At 33.2% G+C, this 25,625-nt stretch overlaps 1 protein-coding gene across 1 annotated transcript in view; it reads right to left on the bottom strand.

Moving 5' to 3' along the window:
- The window catches only part of LOC140433622 (uncharacterized), a 46,426-nt gene that overhangs the window by 14,963 nt on the left and 5,838 nt on the right, over positions 1-25,625 (bottom strand). The window contains exons 2-8 of the mRNA XM_072521604.1: positions 23,246-23,400; positions 21,929-22,278; positions 19,248-19,426; positions 14,545-14,733; positions 11,364-11,713; positions 10,079-10,353; positions 9,393-9,651 (exon numbers count right to left, since the gene is read on the bottom strand). Coding sequence (XP_072377705.1) covers positions 9,393-9,651; positions 10,079-10,353; positions 11,364-11,713; positions 14,545-14,733; positions 19,248-19,426; positions 21,929-22,278; positions 23,246-23,400 — 1,757 coding nt within the window. The remainder of the gene's footprint in view (positions 1-9,392; positions 9,652-10,078; positions 10,354-11,363; positions 11,714-14,544; positions 14,734-19,247; positions 19,427-21,928; positions 22,279-23,245; positions 23,401-25,625) is intronic.

The raw sequence follows: 25,625 nt of genomic DNA, 5'->3' as shown, positions 1-25,625 counted from the left end.
GTTGTAGTATACAGTCTATTTAATACATTGTAAACTCGAAAATTGGTTTTATTGTTCTTCCCGGCCGTTACAGGTAGAGACCAGAAGAGTACACATTTTTCGCTTATGCAGTTCTCCGGCTTCTAAAGCAAGCCCATAGACTCAACTCTTTACAGGACCTGAGACCTAGAAGTCCCCAATCCCCTTTGTTCCCAAATCTCCCTACCCTCCGTAAGCCGCGAGGGCGAAACCAGTCCGCTCAGACTAGTGGGACCAGTAAGCCTTGCCCCGCTCGCAGGGATAAGTATCCCCTAAGAATTGTAGACGCATCCAAGGATTTTAAGACAGGCGTTTTTTACAATGATGACAGCAGCATTTAGTAGAATGGTGACAGTAGGGTTCCCGCGACTATTATAATCGGTTCTCCAATTATTTACAGTGTATTCCCCCCAATATTACAAAAGATATTTGGACAGACCAAAAAACGAAAAAAAAAATAAATGAATAATATATATAAATGAATATACTAAAAAAAGTTATCTGTAAATCTTTAATGTATTTGGTTTATAGTATTAAAACGATATATTATTGAATGGATCATATTTTGACACATCATTAACTTCAAGAATTTACATTAAGGTGCCTTAATGTTAAAATACTTACCATGTTTAGAATTTTCTCAAAAGAATGACAATTTGTGTCTAAAATAAATAGTTGGTGTTCCATGGGAAATGAGATGGTTAAACTACTGTTAGGATTTTTAATCTGACAAGGTATATCATTAGCGGAAAATTTTTTCCATAGCAGGATCTGGTCATCTAAAAAATTGGTGCATTAAATCCTAAATTGACGTATATTAAGACTTTAAACATTGTTTCAACTTATATGGTGTGCTAAAATAAGTGTTATATCTAATACAGTATACTCCCTCTATAATGAACACGGTTATTACGTGGTTTCGCTATAACGAGGTACATTAGATGTCCCGTGAAATGTCTATTGAACTGTTACCTCTATGGCGAGGCAAATTTGGTTATAACGAGAGAAAACAAGATCGAAAAACGTGTTTTTTTACGTATTTTGTCCCAACCGTGGCTATAAATAAATACCCCTTTTAACTGCCGCCAGCAATAAACTTAACTGTCGCTCGCAATACATTTCTTCTGTTTAATCTACCGACCGATATTGTGTTGTCGGAAATTTAAAACTTATGATGCACAAGTGTCAGTGTAAGGGTTTGACCATTCGCACTTAATAAACTACGTAAAGAGGCTTAAAAACATGACACGTGAAACAAATTTCACCAGAATTTCATTTTACAGTTGTTTTTGTCGTAGATATCTATCGTTTGTTTCCTGATTGTGCTTTCGCGTCTTGAAAGTTGTGTTGTAGATTACATAGTCACATAGATTACACACTATGACTCCTAAAAAAAAGCATTTACTTTAGAAGAAAAAATTAACATCCTTAAAGATGTTAAGAACGGTAAGAAGAAAGCAGTAAGAATTGTTTCGTGAAAGGGGAAGTTCCACTATATCTACCATGCTCAAAAATAAACACAAGATTTTCGAAGTCGATTCGTCTTTTTCCGGTAAATCGAAAAAACTACGTGCCGCTGTTTCATACGATGTTTCAAAGGTGTGAATCAGCTTCCTGTTACATATAAATTTAATAAAAAATCGCGAATGACAGCAGAGATTTTTAGTGGAGAACTTTTGAAGTGGGACAGAGAGTTGGGACATCGAAAGGTTCTTTTAATTGTTGACAATTGTACAGTCCATCCGAAAGTTAACGGTTTAAAAAACATTCAACTTCTTTTTTTACAACTTTTCTTCAACCGATGGATCAGGGTATTATAAGGTCCTTTAAAGTTCACTACAGAAAACTTTTAGTTAAGCGGATCCTACTTTATTAGATGCCATATATTTCATCCACAAAGCATGGACACTCAGCTAAAAAGCTAAAAAAACGATCAGAAAATGTTTCCTGTAGCAGAGTGGTTGAGGTTACAACAGCCAGGTAAAGAACTAACCCAACTGAACAATGATGACGAGTTTGTTGAATTCATTGCCATTGACGATGACGTCATTGTTTGTGATCTTCCGACGGATAATGAAATTATCGCAGAAGTAATAAATCCGCAGGCGCGGCGGAGCGCGTTATCTTCAGTGACGATTGTGATGAAGATGGAGAAGACTATCGCGGTGAATCTACGCAAGAAGGTCCTAATAGACAACATGTGGAAAGTGCTTTAAACGTTGTAAGAAACTTTATCCAAAGACAAAAACGCAAATGCAGAAGCATACAACTGTTTCACATTTTTAGAAAATATGATAGATAGAATGATACTGGACAATTTAAAGTAATCAAAAATGACAGACTTCTTCCAATTGCAGAAACAATAGTTTCTGCTATCCTTGAAAATACACTTTAAACATTATGTAGTTGGAAAAAAATGTAAGTACAGATTTTTTTGTTTTAACGTATATCATTGACAATAAAAGTAAACAACTTTTTTTCAAAAACGCATTTCAAACAATATTTAGCATCTTATATTGCTCCGAATGGCTTCAATATAGGAAGTTAATGTTTTAGAAAACTACATATTCATATGTATGCACAGTATTATTGTTGTCTGATATAACGAGATCGGCTTATAACGAGGCAATTAGTCTGCCATTCCAGTTTCGTTATAGAGGGAGTCTACTGTAATAATGTAATATAAGTCAGTTTGCCAAAAATAGAACTTTTTTTTTCTAATGAGATAAAGTAGTTTTATCAGACGATATGTAGTTAAAAAGCTTTTAAATTGATGTTCCGAAAAAACTTTGGTTCAAAAATTTACGGATTTTACTCGAAAATATTGTTATAAATAAACTTGTTGCATTTTTATTCACTGTTCCATCATTGTCAATTTTATTCTTCAAAACAACCTCAAAGACTTGCCTAATTAATTTAGTGACTACATAAAAACTTGTATAATAAAAATAAGTTCCACAAAAACACTACGATAACACCTACAAAGGTCCAAAATATAGGTCGGTTTCCCGATATGAGGCAGGTTTCTATTTAGATCTGACTAATCGCAAACCAGTATTGATCGTAGTATAATTGGTTAGTGGCACTTGACTAATAACCATTAAGATTACTGTTTCCGCCAATCAACATTTGTACATCTCTGAGTAAATATATATTTAAGCCAGTTAATTAACCATTAGATGTTTTAAATAGTGTTTTTGCAGGATAAGTTTGAATGATAGTACCTACTTTTACTAATTATTTGCATAAAGGCGTCATTTGATAGGGGAAACAGAGAGAGCATTTGCTCACCCTCCTAGAATATTGGAATTTATAAAAAAAAAATACATCAATTATCAATTTTATTATTATAATGATTGATTTGTATTAATTAGGAACATACATACTAACGATTCATTACTAACGGAACAAAATAACTATAGTGCATTTCAATGTCACGTTAGTGTAGTAATGGGTACCGTCGTGGTTTCTTCGCAGCAAAATCATCCACCACTTGGTCTACTTGATCTTGTAGTTGTTTTTTTATTTCTTCTATGGTGTAATACATTACATAAAAGGATTATCAGAAAAACTTAAACAGATAGGAAATAAATTCAACATTTTAACAAGATTCAAAACAACAGACACATTAACATCTATTTTATCTAAAACTAAACCTAACAAGAAAGAACAAAGAATTGTATTTATAAAATACCTTGTAAATGCTATCAGTTTTAGTTAGGTGGAATATCAATGCCATTAAATGTTGATATAGTGAACATCAATCTTATATTAAAAATAGAGAATTTGATAGATCTCAATCGCACGTCTTCTGACTTCGCTGAGACCGACTACCCACTTTATGTTGCCTAGTTCGCACTCAAGTTCAGTAAGTCTTTCATCGGATAGTAGGGAACGTGCATTATATGTTCCTATATAAAATGTCGTCTTATTTGGGTAACTTTATCCTGTCTTTGTCAAAGTGTAAGATTCTGGAAATAATTTCTTATTTGCCTAGGGTAGTTGCGTGTTTTCAACTGACATTTTCGTGAGGTCTATTTAGCCTTTAAACACCACGCTGGCTAGATGTGTTGGTGAGTGTTTGTTTTAGCCGCCCACTCTGAATCGGACGCCGCGGGTTGTGATCGTATACTATCCCTAAACTCAAGTGTTGCCAACTCCGCCATCTACGCCGTACCAAAAGTATTTCTTCGTAGCCTTGAATGCCGTTCTGGACTTCATCCGTGACCCTGGACAAGGGACCCTTAGCAGGTGCTAGCTTTCAAGGTCCATAACCTTCTGGAATCTGCGGAGGGTAGGGATTGATTCACTTTTCCTGATAGGACTATCCAATAGAACAGAAGGGACTCCAAAGGAGTGCCTACCCGCTACCTGAAGCGTTAGGATACAGGGAGAAAATTCTTGATCCATTGAGATAAAGGTTGGACTCAGACAAGAGGACGCCCTGGCTTGCCTCCTATTTAACATTGCCTTGAAAAAGGCAGTCTAAGCCACACGAATTAGAGACGGCGGTACTATTTACAATAGATCGATAAAAATCTTAGCATACGCTGATGGCATTGACATAATAGGGCGTAGCAAGCAAGATGTTAAGCAATATTTTTTAGAATTAAAAACAGCGGCGAAATAGGTCGGTCTAGTCATCAACCAAGAGAAAACCAAGTACATGTTAGTTACTAAGGATCTTATAACAAATGGGAAACGGGAAACAGTCTTTGGAAGTCATATCTCTGAACGTGTTGACAGCTTCACATACCTTGGCTCGCTAGTGACTACTACCAACAAAACAAGCTAAGAAATTAAAAGACGAGAGAAATTAAACCTTACCAATAGGACATAGTATGGACTCCAAAAATTGAAATTTGTGACGAAACAAATAGAGTAAAACATTTTTTAATTGACTCCACTTTTTGTAAATGCGTCAACAGGTTCAATATTCCGAATAATATCAATAAACTTTTAGGCACAGACTTTAGTTATGTTGATATTGAAAATTATCTAGGTTTATAAAATGTATAATTTAAAGTATTCGAATTTTATATCTACACTGTCTTCCCGCTAATCATCTCAAGGTGGATGCGGTAAATTTTTCAATAACAAAAAAATTTTTGTTTTCAATTTACTTTTATATAATTAATATTCTTACCAATTGGCCAACAAATATATGCAGACACCTTAATGGGAACATTAAGTTTTACAATAAAACTAATAATCAGTTGTATAATTTCGTCATTCTCATTCTGTACGGATAACTTCAGAAGTAACGCAAGGAAAAATAAACTCCCCAGCACCTTCATTTCGCAATACAGTTATACAAAACAGACGATAACGCCCCTATTTATATATGCAAGACAAATGAAGCCATATATTATATATGTGAAAATAAGACAAGGTGAAATAGAAAGCAACTGCTTATTATCTGTATAATAAACCCCTATAAAAGTGATAATTGGTACTTTTGATTGGACATTTTGCGAACTATGTCATTATATCTACTATTTATATTATGTGGCTAGTGTCTATATGCTTTTGGTTTTTTATAGTTAGGAATAATTTAATAAACTATATTCCATTCTTTACGGCGCGGTTTACATATATTTATTTCTTATTTGTTTTGTGTGATAGATATGATTAATCTTCTTCCTTCTTGTACCTATGTATGCTTTAAAGCCTGTTTCTTCTTCAATATTAGCCTTCTAAATTGTTTAAATTATCGCACCGTCTTTTTCTTGGTCTGCCAATACCTCTTCGTCCATTAACCCTCGGTATATGATGTATATAAGAGAGTGTTTAATTGATTTCAAGGAAATATTATGTTTGTGATAAGTGATAATATATTCAAAACCTTAGTGACTCTCCTTTCAGCAAAGTACAGCCCCAAAAACTGTTTACACTTTACACATCTATCCATAACACAAGTTGAAAAAAAAAATAATAGGCATCCAATATTCGAACTTTTTTAAATAACTATGATGGAAATAATACCATTAATTAATTTTAACTACACTATTTTTCTCTTTTTATCAGATATATGATTCAATGTAGATAAATTTTCCAATATGCTATCAAGTCCGGTGGTAATTCAAGGTTATGATTAACACGAATTTGCAAACCAAAGAAACCACATATTATATTTTTCTTTAATTAGCTCGATGAGAAAAATATTGAGGAAATTTATAAATTTCTTAATAATTTTAGAATTACTGTAGAATAGTTATTTATGTACCAAGGGTATTAAATAGATGTTTATGTCCAGAGGGCGACGATGTTACGAAACCTCGGGCCAGAGGCCATCGTGTCGCCAAGTCGTCCGAGGGCATATACATCTATTAATACCCGCAGTTCATACTAACTTTTATGTCATACTAGTTCGTTATTGCATCTACAAATAAATTTGTTCAGAATCAGAATTGCCAGTTTTATGTGAATTCTAAATAATGTTTTGAAATGTTAAATAAAGATGTTTCTAATAAGTTATCTTTTTGTTTGTATCTTTACGCTGTAATGTAAACATAGCAAGGAAATAAAGAAGGAAAAATTAAGGGATAATTAGCCTAGTAAAGAGTAATAATTATTTAAGAAATTATTACATATTCCAAATTGATTAAAGAACAAATAAATTCATAGCTAGTAAGTAACATATTTAATGTAAACATTTTACATTACACAAAGATTGAAAACTCGACCCAGTTTAAATGTATTACACGAGTCTCAAATATCAGGCCACCACGGTTGTTTAAATCACGTTTAAAAAACATAGACCTCCGCTGGAAAATAACACGGGGACCCGGTCAGCAAAAAAAACAATAACGCGACCTTGGTACCACGACTGAAAATTGAGAATACGGGCTCATAAAAAACCGAACAAGCGGGCCAGCGGGGACTAGTGGGAAGTTGGCACTCTAGAGCGCCCCACGCGAGAAGTACGGGAGATCGGACGATACGCAGCCAGTGAGCGCGCTATTTAACTCGACGGGATAGTGTGACGTAGAAGTGCCGGTATCTGGAGAGTCGATTCGCGACAGCGCGCCGTTTTGACTTCTTAAAAACTGACGGATCTCGAATCCCTGTAGGACTGGAGGCGTATTCATTAGCTAGAGCCTAAATACGCGAAGGTAACTAAGATCTATATACTAACCCAAGGTATATCTAATGATACGGAATTGTCTGCCCTTTAATTCCTTGCTTTGTCTCTTCTCGTCTCCATTCGCGCCTTATCGAAACATTATTGGTCATAACTGATATTTTGTAGTGTACAGTCTATTTAATACATTGTAAACTCGAAATTTGTTTTTTTTGTTATTCCCGGCCGTTACAGGTAGAGACTAGAAGAGATACACATTTCCGCTTATGCAGTGCTCCGGCTTCTAACGTAAGCCCATAGCCTCTCACTCTTTGCAGGACCTGAGACCGAGAAGTCCTTAATCCCCTTCCTCCCAAAAATCTCCCTACCCTCTTGTAAATCCGCGAGGGCGGAACCAGTCAGTCCAGACTAGTGGAACCAGTAAGCCTTGCCCCGCTCGCAGGGATAAGTATCCCCTAAGAATTGTAGATGCATTGATAAGGATATTGAGACAGACGTCTTCTACAATGGTGACAGCATTTATTAGAGTGGTGACAATTTATTAGAGTATTTTATTAGATTTATTACAGTTTCAATCATAAATTATTAGAACGCCCGTGCGGGCCATAAAGTACACTTTATGCCCGCGCGGGCATAAAGTACAATATTACGTAGTTGGTAACTAAGCAATAAAAGCACAATAATAAACTAGTATGACATAAAATTCTTTTAAGTTTTTCATTAGATCTTCTTCTTCGTAATCTCATATTCTTGCCCTATACTTTACCTTGGCTTATAAGTCCCAAGTTTGCGTATTCTTCTCCGCGCACAATCACAATTTTTTTTATTTTATTTTCCTTGCAACTCCTTTTTCTTAATTCTTCTTAATACTTCGAAATATTTTGTGATTTGCTTAAGTTGTTGTTTGTTCTGAAAGCTGGTGTTATTCTTTTCTTTTTTATGTATTTGGCTATTTTTGTTGATATCTTACCTGTATATGTAATCGAGCAGAAGGTGCTAATTTCGGAACTTTATTATGAAACTAAAAACTACATAAGAAAGCCCTGAAATTAGTCTTTCCACTACTAGAGAAAAACGCAGTACCTCCTGCTAGATTATATATACAGGCAAAATATCAACAAAAATATCCAAACACATAAAAAGACAAGGAATATCAATAACTTAAACAAATATATTAAGAACAACAAGAACCAAAAAATCACTTAAACAGTCTTGTACTCAAACTTACATGTGGTGACCGCCAAAAACTTACATCGGTCAAACTGGTAGAGTCTTTATCAAACATATAGCAGAACACAAAAGAGCTTTCAATAATAGAAAAATAGATTATACACTCACTTCACCTTCTAGATGATAATCATTCTTTTGATGACCACTTTTAAATGCTCCATATTTAAAATAAAGATCCAAAGCTATCTTTACTAGAATCTATAAAAACTAATAAATTAAAAGGTACTATACCGAAATAACTGTAGTAATAATAAATTATAATAGATTTTGTGGAAATGTTGGGAACAAAATTCATCTCTTATTTATTACTAAATAATAAGAGTCAAAATGTAACCCTCAGAACAATCTGTAGCAGCATATGTTCTTCTTGCAGCAAACTGCCAAACTTGCACCTAGACATAATATAGAATTTAGCACTCAATACAACATAATTTGTTCATTCCTTTTTGCCTTTATCCTTTTAAAATAAGCGACAATTATACTTTGAAATAAGTTTATTTTAGCGTTTCGATTTCCACTTCTAAAATCTTTCTCAAAATACAAAGCATTAATAATGTTTGGTTATTAATGTTTTGAACTTTAAAATAAACTTATTTAAAAGTAAAATTGTAGCTTATTCTCCATAACAATAGTAAGCTGCCATTTAAATTAATTCGTCCAAATTGGTTTGTCTTAGCACATTTTTCAAATGCTAAAAAGACGCCAAGTCAAATAAAAATAATAAGTTTGGTAACAATGTTGAACCTTTTCTCTAGAGTTACTTCCACTATTCAAATTTCGAGAAGGTGTTTCTGGGATATTATTATCCTATGTCGTTTTAAATATATTCTTTTTCTAATAAATCATTACAATACAATAAATCTCAGTAAAAGGAACACTAAAATTAAATAGAAGAAAATAAAATACTTAAGATCTATGTATCGTTTTATTTGTACCAATTATGGTGTTAAAATTCCAAGTTTTATAAACTATATTTTCGTGTTCTCCAAATGTGCCGTTTTTTGCTTTTTCTTAAAGTGCATCTTTGGTATTGTACTACGCCTACATCTTCTTATTCTGCATAAGATTCTACAGGGGATACGTAAACGTCACTTTGAGCGCTAGATTCACGCGTTTGGAGTCTTTTCTGTACCACTATTTCAATTACCATAAGAAAAATACTGAAAATAATTCCTATTCCATATATTAAGAATGCTGAATAACAGTCTATAAGTCCAGCACTCCCGAAGTTACTTCCTTTATTCTGGCAGACTGGTTTATTACTATAGAATCGATTTACGTCTCTCCGTTGAACTCCTACTTCAAGAATTTTTCGTAAACTAAAACAAAACGTTGGAACATATTTAAAGATATTAAGTACTTGATCGGCATAGTATACAATAATATTTTCATGAAGATATAAACATAATAGTAATGCAAAATCGACGAAAATGTCCATGGAAGGCTATCATAACAGGAATCACAGTCAGAATATTAACCGCCTCCTTTCATTAAACAAGATATAAACGATGAACGCAACTAAAATTGAAGGACAAAGGAAGATACCCTATAATTTTTGTAGATGACATATCCTTGAGAGAGATGAAACTCTTGGAGAAATGGGAAAAAGCAACAATAGTGGTGGCCTACAACATACATTTTGGTTAAAGGAAAGTCGGCCTCCTAGATGACCAGAACTCACCATGTTATATGTATTTCCGAAATATAAATCTGGTAATAATAATATAAATACATTGAGTTACATACCCTACTTTAATGACCTCCTTGTAAGCAGATCGTTTCCTTATCGAGACCCAAGGTTCTAACATATTCATGAATTCAATTGTTTTCAGGCCGCACTTCTCGTTTTCCTGGAACGTATCAGCAATAACTTTGTATCCAGACGAAAGTTCAACGTGAAAAGCAAAAAATCCTTTTTGTACTTTAGATATTCCTTCATAAATGTCCATGAAGTTTGCTTTTTGTCCTTTGGGTGCCACTTTTTGTTGATATATAGCCTTTCGTACTGGTTCCTCCGCAGTCTGAAAGTAAATAATATACTTTTGTTAATAAATTGGTTATTATACCGCTAAAGAACTAGTACAGAAACTGTTTGAATTATGCGAAGACAATCAGGTCCATGTCCGGATCGAAGGACCATAAATATGGAGCGATTACACAGGGAATGCTCCTAGAGACTTTAGTTTCGAATTTTATTGTAGTAATGGACAAACTAAAACTGATTTAACTTTAATTTTTTTTTCACTGTTTTTGCAGTACATGTTGTCCCTTTGATGGCTTGAGAGGACGTGTTAATAATGGTGCTGGGACAGTACGCGCACGAGTGACATAAAGAGTGCCGTATCAATATATTTTAACAAATATTTAACGTACTGACCCCCTTGAAATGGCACAAAACTTTTAAAAAAATATAATCAAATCAAATTGTTAAAAACTAAACATTTAAAGCAGTAATAAAGTTTAAAAAAATAGTAAACACTTTGATATAGTTCATCAGTTATCACTACACTGTGTCTATAGGAAGCAGACATATTGGTACTGCTCTCTGGGTAAGACCCTTAGTAGTGCGAAGAATAACCACTCTGGTTACACCATCTGGATTAGGATGAAGAGAATGAACCCGACCCATCAACCAATTTAACGGGTAATGTCCCTTATCCTTTATAAGGACTAAATCTCCAAGCTGAATGTTTGGCATTTGTACCTTCCACTTTTGTCGGCTCTGCAGTTCTGATATATATTCTAAAGTCCATCGCCGCCAAAAATGCTGACGAATCTGCTGGAGTCTTTGAAACTGATGAAGTTTACCGGGATTGACATCTGTAAGGTCAATTTCTGGAATTGATTCCATTGACCATCCAATCAAAAAGTGGTCAGGAGTGATTGGGGTAAGATCGGAAGCATCAGAGGATATAGAAGTCAAAGAGCAAGAGTTTAGGATACCGTATATCTAAACAATAACAGTGTTGAAATCTTCGTAAGTAAGATGTGAATTTGAAATAACTCTATAGATCCAAATACGAAAACTTACCTGGAAGTAATAATGTGCGTAAACAATATCTTCCACACCCAAACTTATCCTGGAATGTAGCAAATCCTCCAAAGTTTTTATACTCTCCGTCGTGCTTTGTAAAATAGCCACTATATTAGCGGCGTATGCAGTGTACAAGAACATAAAAGCTATGAAAGTGAAAACTGTGGCAATTCTTCCAGAAACACTTTTCGGTTCGGTATCAGTGCCTTGCTGGGTTATTGCTCCTAGTTCCATGACTAACACGTCGAAAAATCCTGGTCTTAAAGGCATTATGGTGTTTGAGTGGGTTTCTGCTACCCTTTCTTTGAATACGGGGTCATACCATTCCCACTTTACTATTATGTAAACTAAAAAACATCATTTTAATGCATAAAAACTCATGAAATATGCGCATAAATATGCAGTATTTTACACAAAAATATGAATGTTTATCCAGAAAATATTCATGTAATTATAATACATATATAATTATAATATATATATATATATATATATATATATATATATATATATATATATATATATATATATAAACATCTCAGAAAGTAGTATCCATTTTATTTACAAAAATAATTTCAATATCTTCATATGTTATAGTAATTAACATTTATTTGTTTTACAAACTTCTTCTTCTTATAGTGTCGTGCACCTATAGTGCGTTGGCGAATTATCTTAAGGCCAGACGGCTGTTTTTTGCGGCATGCAAAAGATCGCCAGTGTTATTTATGACTGTCCCAGTTCTTTATGTTCCATAGCCGCGATATTTGTTTGCGACCTACTCCTCTCTTGCCTTCAATCTTTCCCTGGATGATTGGTTGAGGGATTGCGTATTTTTTTCCTCTCAGAATATGGCCGAGGTATCCAATTTTTTGTACCTTGATCAAATTGAGTAGTTCTCTCTCAGTATTTGCCTTTCTTAAGACTTCCTCGTTTCTCGCCCTATCTGTCCATGGTATGTGGAACATTCTCCGCAACGTCCACATTTCGAAGGCCTTCAACTTATTTTGGAAGGTACTCTTAACGTCCATGTTTCCATGCCGTTTACAAACTAAGTTTATGTAATTAAATATTAAAAGTATTTGTGCGAATAAATGATATTACTTTGTAACGATATCATCACCAGCTATCGCCGCCGGCTTATCAGCGCTATGTAAGTACACACTCTTCTCCGCTAACTTCCACTTCCATCGATGCGCGCTGGGGGTGGAAGACCGTAAACGGTATAAAACAACGCCCGCCGCAAGAGATTCGATCGAGCCAGAGTACTGATCTGGTGGGAAGTCCACCGGGTCTTTGCGTATTGACCACTGACTAACCGTCCTGGGAGTTTTATTAGAGTATTGATCTGGAAACAACTTCACTGGCCCTAGGGTATTGACTGAAGTCCAACCGCTTTTACTAGATTATTGATCTATTAGCAGCTCCCGAACATAATCTAAGAGTATTGATCTAAGACCGAGCCGTACCGTGACTAAGTATTGATTAGTCACTTTCTTCTCCTCGTCGGATCGAGTATTGATCGATCCGTCCACCTTTAAACCAGATTATTTTTTTTCCTCGGCGTGGGTGGGTGTATAAACGCATCATATTTTAGTTTCATTTTTATAAAATAAATTATATGTCTTTTTCACAGGTATTAACAGTGGATCGTAGCGCCGTCATGCCTCTGCCAGTGTATTCTAGTGATTCTGGTGTCTAAGAGAGTTACCCGGCAAACCCTTCGAATTGTGGAATTATATGCTGTATAAAATTTTCTATCAAAAGCTTATGGCTTCTATCTGTGTACATATATTTGTAAATGAAAAATAATTTAATTTAATATTCAACTGATGTAACTGGGACATTTTTAAATTTACTACATATAATATTTGGTTCTAAATTAAATCGATCGAAAAATGTCCCACTTAGTACTTGAACTACTTCAGGAACAACCTCGGAACCATTGTTTTTCCATGGTTGCTTTAAAATTTTGTAAAATCTCCTTTCCAATATTACCTTTGACGTGTTGACACCATCATTCAAATTCTTTTATTAACGATGTACTATCTATCAGTGACAATTTGGTAATATTTGGGTAACAGTTTTGTGAACAAAACTGTAGTTTAATTTTATGAACGACAGTTGCTGTTAATAATTGGCAACTATCATCCGTTAAAATGTTAATGCTGTTTTTCATTTTAATGAAAAGATGATCAGCATAGAAATTAGTTGCTTCCAAAAATGTGTTCCATCGGCTTAAAATGGGTTGCAGTGGCAGAAGAACAGCAAGAAGCATCTCCCTATAATATTGAATTCATACAGGTGATTTCAGGTATATTTTTTTGACGTTTGCTAATAAACTGTTAACTAGAGGAATTTTTGTCCTAGTTCTTCCGCAACTCTGTTTATTCCATGGGTTAAACAAGCATTAACTTTGGATATAATATTTTTAAATTTTGTTCTGCTTTCACCATATTCGGTACAGCATCAGATAGAACGAGCAGTATGTTATTATTAGGCACAGATGTAAAAAGAAAACGTGATAATGCTAGAGCGTTTGTTTTTCCTCCCGCTTACAAGATTTTGGAAAGATTTCCTCGCTAAGGACGCCATTCAATAATGGTGAGTTAGTGGTCTCGTCCACACATAGTCTATCAACACCAGTCTTTCAATAATTCTGTGAAATACTATTACAATACAAACAATTGGACTTCGTCAGTCCTAGGTTTTCACTCAACGTGACCGGAAGTTGATATTTGAACTCTTTGTGTAACTTTGCGTCAATTAATATACGATTTCACTAATTTTAAGTAGTTTGTGCCCTAATTTTTTAACCAGAAGTATATATTTGTTCTCGTCTTGTTAAGGTGCATCCAATAATATATCGCTTGTACCATTTCGCCCACTTCAAAATAGTACTTCCGGTTGCAACTCTGGAACAAAAAACTCTGAGGTCAAGTTTCTCACCTTTAACACCATCTTTGGGGTAACCTTAGGTAACCTTGATTTGTGGACCAGGAATAAATTCCGTAAAAATAATTTTATCTTCTAGAATATCAGGAGGAAATAATGAAAATAAAATTCTGGACAAATATTCAGAAATCAATGCTGAATTAATCAATATCAATGTGTTTGTGTTCCATTTTATCCAGCGTGTATTATTACATTCAATATTTCTATATAGCATTAAAATACATACCTGCAATGAATACAAGGGGTATCAATCCAAAGCAACCGTACCAAACATAAGAATCAAAAGGCAACGTAAATACATTGGAGACATATGATAGAGGAGGAGCTCTAAACAAGAATCTTATGTGTGTGGGTGCACTGGGTGCTATATATTCGATGATGTCTATTCTGTCAATGGTGAAGAAAGCCGCGGTTCCTACAATGAAAATAATACAGCGTTATAAACAGATTTTTAAATCTTAGGATTATTTTGTATTATCAGTTTTTTTATTATTTTAATACAGTTAAATCTCACAAACTGGCCCTCAATAAGTCAAACTGAATCTAGAATTAGTTCAAACGTAAAGCACTTTTGGAATTTTGTTAACAGCAAACGCAAAAATAATGGTCTACCAAACACAATGTTTTTTGGAAACACAATGCTTAATAATGGTGCGGATATCGGTAATAGCTTTGCGCAATGCTTTCAAAATATTTACAGAGCAAATGATGATGATTTAATACAGCCCATCTTAGAGTATGAGAAAACAGAGAGTCTAAATTCTTGTAATGTATCTATTGAAATCATATTTGAAAAATTAGCCAATTTGGACATTTATAAGGGCTCAGGGCCAGATGGAATTCCACCCATACTATTAAAAAAATGTAGATGTACTTTAACCCATCCCTTATATTTTCTGTTTTCTCATTCACTTGATTCAGGTATTTGTCCAAGTTTGTGGAAATCTAGTTTTATTGTTCCTATTCATAAATCAGGTGACAGGAGTAACATAGCTAACTACAGACCAATAAGCATTCTTTCTTCTATTCCTAAAATACTAGAGATTATAATATGTGACTCTATTAAAACACCTTTATGCAATGTACTAATTGAAGAGCAACATGGTTTTCTTTCAGGTAGATCAACTTCGACAAATCTTTTACTTTTCACGCAATACATATCTGATGCTTTGGAAAGGAGACTACAGGTGGATGCTATTTATACAGATTTCTCCAAAGCATTTGACACTGTGAATCATAAATTGTTGTGTAACAAGCTTAAAACTATTGGATTTACAGGCAATCTGTATAACTGGTTATGTAGTTACCTAACTAGCAGAATACAACTTGTTAAAATTAAACACTTTCAATCTAGTGAGATCTCCGTAACATCTGGTGTTCCACAAGGAAGCCACTTAGGACCTTTCCTTTTTAATATATTTGTTAATGACATTAAATCTCAAATTAACTCTAAATTTTTGCTATTTGCTGATGATTTAAAAATCTATAGAATTGTCGAAGACGTCTCAGATTGTGAAAAACTCCAAATTGATATTAACAAAATTATGGCATGGTGCAATTGGAACCAAATGAGCATTAATGTTGGAAAATGTCACTTTATTAGTTTCTGTAGAAGAATTAACAACGTCTTTTATAATTACAAATTAGCTGAAGAATCACTGAAGGCTGTCTCAACTGTAAGAGATCTAGGTGTTCAATTAGATTCCAAACTAAATTTTTGCGCTCATTTTGATTATGTGAATAACCAGGCATTTAAAATGTTAGGCTTCATTATTAGAACCTCTAGATGTTTACATAACATTAATTCCATCAGACTGATTTACATTTCCCTAGTAAGATCTGTTCTTGAGTATTGCTCAGTCGTTTGGTCACCCACTTATGAAGTTCATATAGCCAAGCTTGAAAAAGTCCAAAATAAATTCTAGGTACTTAAGTTTTAAATTACACAAACCTTTAAGCGACCATTCCTACTCAGAAATTAGAAATACATTAAACCTTCCTAGGCTATCTTCCAGACGGATGTATACTGATGTTTTGTTTCTTCATAAACTACTGAATTCAAAAATTAATTGCAATGATCTACTGTCTCTAATCGACTTTAATGTTCCCTCTAGAGTTACTAGAACATCTCATAATTTTGCAATTAAATTTCATCGCTCTAACTTTGGTAGGCATTCTCCACTGAGTAGAATCATTCTAAATGGAAATAGAATAGACTTTGATTTGTTGCTGTGCGCTTCGGAAAATGTCTGTAGAATGTGTTTAAAAAAAATTTTGTAATTTTATGTGATTTGTATATGCTATGTGCTTTATATAGTTTTAATATTTGTTTTTTTTTCTATATGGCTGCATCGCCAATTCTTTTCATACATATTTGCTATATCTTTGTAATTATTGTATCACTAGATAATACTTTTGTAATACTTTGTGTATATATTGAATTGGGTGGTATCCCGTTAATAAATAAATAAATAAATAAATAAATAACTCAGCAGTCTCGGCTGAGTTTCGTTACGTATTGCCACTCAAGGTCAAGACCCGCCCGGTAAATCCCATGGTGGACAGTTATTTCCCTCTTCCGTCGCGCTCACATATTTCTGAGTCATTTTCAATCGAGAACATACTATAATATACTTTATACATAGTCAGTGCAGATGAGGATGAAGAAGAAGTGATTGAGGATGATGACCGAAAAAGATTCAGTGAGTGACTTAAATCTGTTGGAAAGATTTTGAGCATCAATTTGCATCGTTCAGCAACGGACATTCAGTGTTTCAAAAACAAACATCGATAATAAATTTTTTTAAAGTAAAGTAATTATTCTTCGTGTTTACATAATTTGATTTCTGTTTACCGTATGCACGGTACGTTTTTGTTCTTCTTTCCGTTGTTTATTTTTTGTTTGTTTAATGTTGTTACAGTATATTGTACGTGCTGGTGTTAAATTGTGTATAATACTTTAAAAATGTTTATATCGATTTAAATTAAAATTATTGTCTTCTGTGGCGGATTTGCTAAATACATCATTATAATCTATGTGAGAATTTTTTGTCATGTTTAAACCTATTATCAAAGAATATAGGCGCACATGCGTCTATTCTTTGTAATATTCTCGATAACTCTGCCGCAATGGGGTCCACATTAAGCTGGGTTTGTGAGACTCTATTGTAATATCAAATATGCGTAAATCCCCATTTTAAAATTTCAATATCCAATAATAAATATAATAAAACTAAACACAAAATGTATAAAATATATGCAAATAAAAATATATGACATTGCATTTCTTGTTTAGAAACCAATCACATTTCCGCAAGGGCCTTTTAAAACCAACTATATTCATTCCAAATATGTTAATGATACGTCAATAGAGAAGCGCAAGCTCTAACTTATTGGATTTAAAGAAATGAAAAACAAATCATCATCACATAACCTGTAGCAAGCACTAGTGTACATAGCATCCATCCAATGCTCCCGATTTTGTGTCGTCTAAATCCAGTTGGTTGTAACCCTCTTTGCGGCATCCATCCAACGTGTCTACACTGTCTCTACGTAATTAAAATCTAGAACGCCACTCCATTAAGCGTTTAATTGTTTTAGCATCCTGGTAGAAAGACCTAATTTCTTTGTTTCAGAACTTTTCTTCGATATCCTGGATTTTTTTTTCACTGTACTGTCGGTAAAATGTTTTGCATCTTTTCTTAAACTCTCTTCATTTTTCTATGTAGTTGGGTTCATTATCTTCATTATGATTAGATAAGTCTTGCTTTGGATTTTGTTCTCGCTAGATCTCTACACTCCTCCTTAACTTCTTTAGTTTTAAAAAACAAAATAAAAAGGGAAAATTCCGGTGGTTGAATGTATATCATAGTTTGCATAAACTTACAGTGAAATAAAAACTTCTAATGTATGATAATATATTTTTTTGATTACGAAAATATTTAAAATGTATCCAGAATGATTACAAATATCTTCAAAACGTTTTCGGTTCAGTCTGTCCATCATCAGTAAAACATCTAAAGAGTAGTTGAAATTAGTTACCAATCTAGGTGTAAAAACCTTTAGATTAGATAGGATTTAGATAGGATATTACTTTAAGGGAACACACATTTTCCCTGCTGTAAAAAAAGACAACTTCTTCCAACGGTTAGAACCAGCGTTGCTTATACCATGACCGCGAATTACCTGAACGTATCGATCAGAGAGCATGAAAGTATCGATCAGATTGTTGCAAAGAAATATATTACAGATACGTCCTCTGTACTATCAATAAAGAAATATTTTAGTATCGTGACAGTCTTCATCCTTTAGTTTGCTGTTGTCGTATCTCGGAACGCTTTTTCTTTTTGAGCTCGCTTTTCTTTTTCCTCTCCTACTACTAAATTTATTCTTACCCAAATTTGGTCAGAACCACAGTTCACCCATGTCATGCTCCTGACTTTTGTGATGTTCTGTTGATATTTTTGTCCGACCGAGACATGGTCTATCTGGTACGTGATTTTGCCATCCTTGGTAGATCTTCTTTTTCTGTAAAGGCGTGCTTTTTATCGCTAAGGTGTTTCCTAATGCGTTAGCTATTAACCTTACAATTTGAGGTCGACAAATATGTACATACGCCCAGTTTTACTTCTTTTTTTACCACAGTACTAAAGTTCTGATGAATGATATTTCTAATATCACTTTCTAGATACTTTTAGAAATGTATTTTTCACTATATCTCAAGTATTTGCGAGTTAAAATTAGGTGGTAATAAATCGCTATTAGCTTACTCTGTGCCGCGTTGCCAAGTTTTTCTGTCTTAATACCACATAAAATGTGAAGTTTATTTTATAAATTCATAATAGCCCATGTTGTAAAACGAAAGAATGAGTAAAGAATATATTTATGCAGACATGAGTACGGAATATATAATTAAACAATTAAACATACCTCCAATTTCAGCTTCACCAGATTTTAAATCTCCAACCATTCCTGTATATCTTGATGTATTGCCAACTCGGTATCCCCATGTTGACTGAAATATTGGTGTAGAGGTGCCATTCAATAACAGTAATAAATTTCTCATGACAAACCAATTGACTTTTGAAATGGGATCAATGTGCCTATCTCTATCAAAAGATATAAAAACAGTTTTAATATTTAAGTTAGACTAGGGAGAGGCATTTCAAAAATATTCATGATCAAATATATCTAGCGCAATAGAAGAGTCCAGATTACCACGCTGACTGATAACTACGAGATAACTCGTAGATTTCGTTCTAGGACGCCAACTACGAGTTATATCGTACTGTGCCTTTTCGTTTACTTGCCATTTTTGTGAAGCTACGATTAAATTTGGAATATACCAGTGCTAACATCGATAACAGAAAATTTATTAAAAAACGAACAAAAAATATAATTATAAAAATTAATTCCAGGAATAAAATAATATTTTATTGTTTGTGGAGCTTCTTTAAACAAACTTCCACAAAAAGAGCTGGCTTCTCTATACCAGTTGGATAGAAGTAACGCGTTTCTCGGCGTTGTTTGCTTGGGTACATGTACGACATGGCTTTGTCAGACGCTGTTTTTTTTTTTCGGTAGAGTCTTTAAATAACGAAGCTCTTGCAATCTATTTTTTTATCGGTTTAATCTCTACTCCAATCAATGCGACGATGAATTCTTCTCTAAACTTTATCAGTTTTAATAATCTAGAAGTTACTTTTTGAAAAAATTTCTTCTTCTTCTTCTTCTTCGCGCAACTAGGATTACTCCTGTTTGTCTGCCTCTTATTCTGTTTCAGTCGTTGTTGATTGTACTTTATCTTTTTACCTTTTTGGCGGCCTTCCAACGGGTCTTCTGCTATACGGCTTGTTGTTTTTACAGATGTTCGCTAATCTATCAGGTCCCATTCGGTTTACATGTTCGTTCCAGTTTTTTTTTTCTTGTTTTTATCCACCTGTTAATATTTTGAATTTTGCATTGTTCGCGTATACTTCTATTGGTTTGTCTGTCTCTTAATGATATGCCCGCTATTGATTTTAATACTTTCATTTCGATATTGTTGATTTGTTGTTTCGTTTTTCTTGTATCGGTCCTTGTCTGCGCTGCATATGTTAGGATTGGTCTTACTGTTGCCTTGTATACTTTCATTGAAAAAATCTATGAGCAATAAATGTAAAACAACATTAGTAGTGTGATCTACGTTATTGTCAGTTTCTTCAGATTTTCCGCTGAAAATCTTTATTTTCATTACAAGACCATCGGGCTCACACAGTTTATTATATTGTCGGAAAAACAATCTTCCCCGCTAAAGCATCATGTATTCTTCAATACAAACATTTTTATCTGGTACAGGTACATAGTTTTCACACATAATATTATTGAAATTATTCAGTATTGGTCTCACTTTGTATAATCTGTCGGCAGATAGCATTGAGTTATCAACAAAATGAAAATATCGAATTAACAACTAGAATCGATTTGACTCGTATGTCAGCACCCAAAGTTTACATTATATATCTTGTTTATGCTCCAGTAATATTCAATTGATGGAAAAGTACAAGGTCCCATTTGCAACAAAATTCTAATAAAAACTTTCATCTCTGCAGTACTGACATCTTGCCACTTTGTTCCACTAGTAATAGAAGAAACTCATCCGAAAAAATAAGTCCACCAGCGTCTGTACTGTAAAATTTGATGTATTCAATTTCATGTTGCTGTACAATTCAGTACTATAATTATTTTGTTAATCTTGGTAACATGTTTTCTTTTTGTTTGACTTACTTGTCATTTCTCTCCGGTGTCTGTACACTTGTACATGTAAAACAATAAAACTTATTTCCTTTCTAATTAAATATAATAATAGTGATATTATTATTAATATGCGTAAACATTTTACACCAATATTTTCGTGGAAAATAAATAATTCAGGATTTTGTTGAATTTTTGTCCACAAATTATTATTCGCATTTGATGTTATTGCTTAAGAATCATCGTCATTATCTTCAGGTTCCACATCAACTTCAGATTCGGAGACGACTTTATCTTCACTATCACTTGAATTCTTAGAAAGTTCAAAATCGGTACTATCGTTACCATCCGCCAAAAATCTCGAATCAAATCTGAATCAAATTCTGAATCACTTAGATTTGCGTAGTACTCAAGTTCATTTTGAGTCAGTGGTCTTTTCTTTCTTATCCATATTGGACAATAAATATAAAACAAAACACTCAAGAAAGAAGTAAATGTAATTTTGTTTATTATACACATATCAACAAACCCCTCTTGCGAGGGATCATCATCATTTAAGCTAAAAATAGCTAAAAATAATTCCTTAACATAAAACTCAATCTTTTTGTTTTTATAGAAGTTTCTTCTTAGCCTTCTATTGTCCATTTTTGGACATAGGTCTCTCCCAACTTCTTCCCTCGATCTCTATCCTGAGCAACATACTTTCAATTTGTTTAACCTTTCTCCCACTATTGTGCAAAATGTAATAGGCATGATGATAATGAGATGACCACTATCATAATGCTTATTATCGTCGTAAACATCATGATGTGAATAATGTTGATGATGGTAATAATAATGAAAAAATTGCAGTCATATTTAAATAACGTTAAAATTACCTGAAATCTTCGAGATGGTTGAACGTGTCATTATTTGTAACAACATACGAAATATTTAAATTAACTCCCATAATATTGCTCCTATTTGTCGACAAAATCAGCTGATTATAACTCAAAAAACCATTTTGCACATCCCATTCACCTATATTGTTTTCCATAAACTCCAATGATTCATTTGAAGTTTTATATATAGACTTCATCCTGTAAGTTCCTTTAATTCCTTTTTCGGTTTTATCTATAATAAATATTTGACCGTCCAATCGAAAATAAAACTGTTTGAATTGGTCATGGTCCGTTTGACCCCAAATTAACCACCTATACGGATGATCGAACTTATTCAATTGTTTGCCCTGAAAAAAGTAAGCGCGTGAGTTAGCAAATAAGTTTATTTACAATTTATATCAAGGTCCAGTCAACTTACATAATATTTAAAGTGCAATTGTTGCAGACTGATGACTTTGAAATCCTTTTCAGATTAATAAATTTATCCTTAATATGTTATTTCATTGTAATTAGTTATTACTTAAAGTGACACATGACAGGAAAATAAAAGTATTCGTAATTAAAAACAAGGACACAAATTCTTTGTTGCAATTAAGCTCAAGAAAAAAGGTGCTGCAATAAAAAACAATCCATACTCTAACTAGGAGATTTTCAGTTACTACAAGAGTAGTAAAAACGAGGAGCCTTATCACATGTACTGTGGTCGATAATGATTTAAGATCTTTTTATAACGCTCAGGAGGCAGTAAATATATGATTCTCTTCCGTGCGAATTTTTCTCGGATACCATCCTCATTTCATAAAAAAAATCTGTAAACCGCATGGACATCTTTGAAAAAAAGGTCCTAGACCCAATAAAAGAGAGCAACAGGTGGGGAATTAGAAACGATCCACCTTTATCTCAGAATGAATAATGGCTACAGACGGTAATGAATGGAGAGGTTCGCTGTGAGAGGCCAGGGCTCGCATTTGGCTATAGAGCCATAGGATGGATGGTATATCCTCATATATTTCAAGTAGCTTTAGGAAATGAGACACAAGGTATCAAAATCAATGGCGTTTCAACAAATAATATTCATTAATAATAGCTAATAATATTGAATACTTTCAAGCAATTTTGAGCAAACTTAACAAATCTGGTGAACTTTTAAATTGAATTCCGTGATCATAAACTTGGAAAGCATTCCCTAAAACCAAAACATAATGAAAAAAGTCCCCAAAACTCTTACTAATATAATATTTTTGATAATTTTTAATATAAAATATATGCTGTATTGAAAGTTTTTAATATGAAAAACCTTTATTTTCACCATACCGTTTCCAGTAGTTTCTCCGATCCATTGCACGCTGCATCAAGTAAAAATAGCTGATGTTCTGGAGGTATAGGATATGTTAAATTGCTATTAAAAGTTTCAAACTGGCAAGCTACGTATCTAGTTGATAATTCCTTCAAAAGTTTGAATTGGTCTTCTAAAATATATCATTAAATAATTATGATAATGTAACAAAAACCCGCAAAAAAAACTTACAACTACTTTTATTTTTGCAAAATTATATGGTGGTCCCAAAAGTACACGACTCAATAAAACAAACACAAAAATTTTAGAAAAAAATGTATTTATTTTTCAACATAATCTCATTTCAGCTCTGTACACTTTTACCAGCGATGTTCAATAAGTTAGATACTCTTTTTATAATCAATACAAGACCTATCTTGTTTCTCAAAATAGCCATTAACTGCCGACATTACGGATGGAAAGTCTTTGACCACTGAGTTATTTTTCCGAACAGAAAATAATCCAATGGGGCTAGATCTGACGAATAAAATGCATGAGGTAGCAATCCAAACTTTAATTTATGAATTTTGGCCATTTCAATTTTAGTTGATGAAATAACACTTGCTTCTTAGCCAAATACGACTGTTTTTGCTTGATTTTCTACGATCTTCATTGTAGCCGATTCCTCCTTTTGAATCTATTGTTTTTTGTCAGAGAGCACCTTGAATGGAATGTTAATGGCTAGGAACACGTGTTATTCACTGATGAGTCGAAGTATTGCTAATATAGCTCAGATAGACGTGTGAGGGTTATTCGACGGCCAAGAAAATGCTATGTATAGTGCAACATACGACCTATTTGTTCAATGGAGGATCTGTAATGGTTTGGGGAGGAATATCTCTTACAGCGCGAACGGAGCTTGTTGCTTTACGAAGAGATTGCTTAACAAATGAAAGGTATATTACAGACATTTTGTATAACAATGTAGTTTCATTTGCACCTTACATGGGAAATAATTTTCTTTTAATTCATGATAATGGTCGATCATATGTTGCACGTGTGGTCCGTGAATATTTGGACGAGGTTGGAATACAAACCATGAACTGGCCACCCTGCAGCCCTGATCTCAATCCCATAGAGAATTTGTGGGATATTATTGATCGCTAACTCAGTAGCCGACAACTACCACCTGTCTTTCTTGACGACATGTAAATAATGGTGAGAGAAATTTGGGATGCAATTGATCAAGAGCAAATACGCCGCTTGATTCTAACTATGTCTCGTCACTGTGAAGAAGTAATTAGAGTAGAGGTGGAAATCCTCGTTATTAAGTGTTTTTTGGGGAAGGAGATTGTTAAAGATTATTAAGGTTATGGTATCTTAGGCCTTAGTTGTATAAAATGTCAATAAAGTTTATGTAAATAGTGTTTTCTTTGCTTTAAATGTTAATAAAAACTTATTACATTTAAAGTTCTGTATAATTTTTGATAATAGAGATATCGAAATAATTTTGTTACTAAAATTTTGAGAAAGGATAAGACTTGGAAGGACTTAAATGAAAAAAACACAACTTTATTTTTACACCCCGTATACGGATAAAATGTTGACATTTTTTAGAAAGCATTAGTACAGTGGTTAATTAGAAATAGACCTATAATGCGAGAAAAAAATTATCGAAATCCAGTAATCCGTTCAAAAGAAAAATAGTAAAAACAGTAGTGTATAAAAGTTGCAATATCTCTGGTTCTAATTAACGAAAATTGATTTTTTTTATTTGCGGTACCTTATGGCATAAATCATAAAAATACATTTAGTTAAATTGTAAATTGTTGTTTAACTATGTACATTATTTAAACTTAAACTTTTATATTTAAAATAAATATTTATTTTCCAAAATTTTACTTTTTATATATTATTATTAGTAAAAAAGGTTACGAACTATAAATAGTGAACAACTTAAATATTTATGTTTTATGGTTAGATAAAATAAATAATATCTTGTAACAATAAATTTTACAAAAATAACAATTTTTTAATTGAGAATTAAATCTACACGTCTTAATTTTTGTTGAATTTTGCTTATTATTTTTACAATTAATTTTCTTGGCTGAAAAATATTACAAATATACACTCATGGACAAAAATATCGAATATTTTGGAATTTTCCAATTTTGTTTTGTAGTCACTATTATTTCAAAACAATTTTAGATTACTGATAATACTCTTGTAGTAGGCTGATGTACTCAACTGGTTTGAAATATTCTGATGATTATTTTGACGTTTATTCAGTGGTTGGTGTCATTCGTATATTTTATCATAAAATCCTTCTTCACGTAAAGGAAAAATCATACTAATTCGGTTATTTTTAGTTTAATTTATTAAGTTTAATTTAAAATTGTTTGATTTAACTAACTTTAA

This window comes from Diabrotica undecimpunctata, chromosome 2 (genome assembly GCF_040954645.1).
Source record: "Diabrotica undecimpunctata isolate CICGRU chromosome 2, icDiaUnde3, whole genome shotgun sequence".
In the NCBI taxonomy this organism is placed as follows: domain Eukaryota; kingdom Metazoa; phylum Arthropoda; class Insecta; order Coleoptera; family Chrysomelidae; genus Diabrotica; species Diabrotica undecimpunctata.
This window is presented reverse-complemented; position numbering and strand designations above follow the sequence as displayed.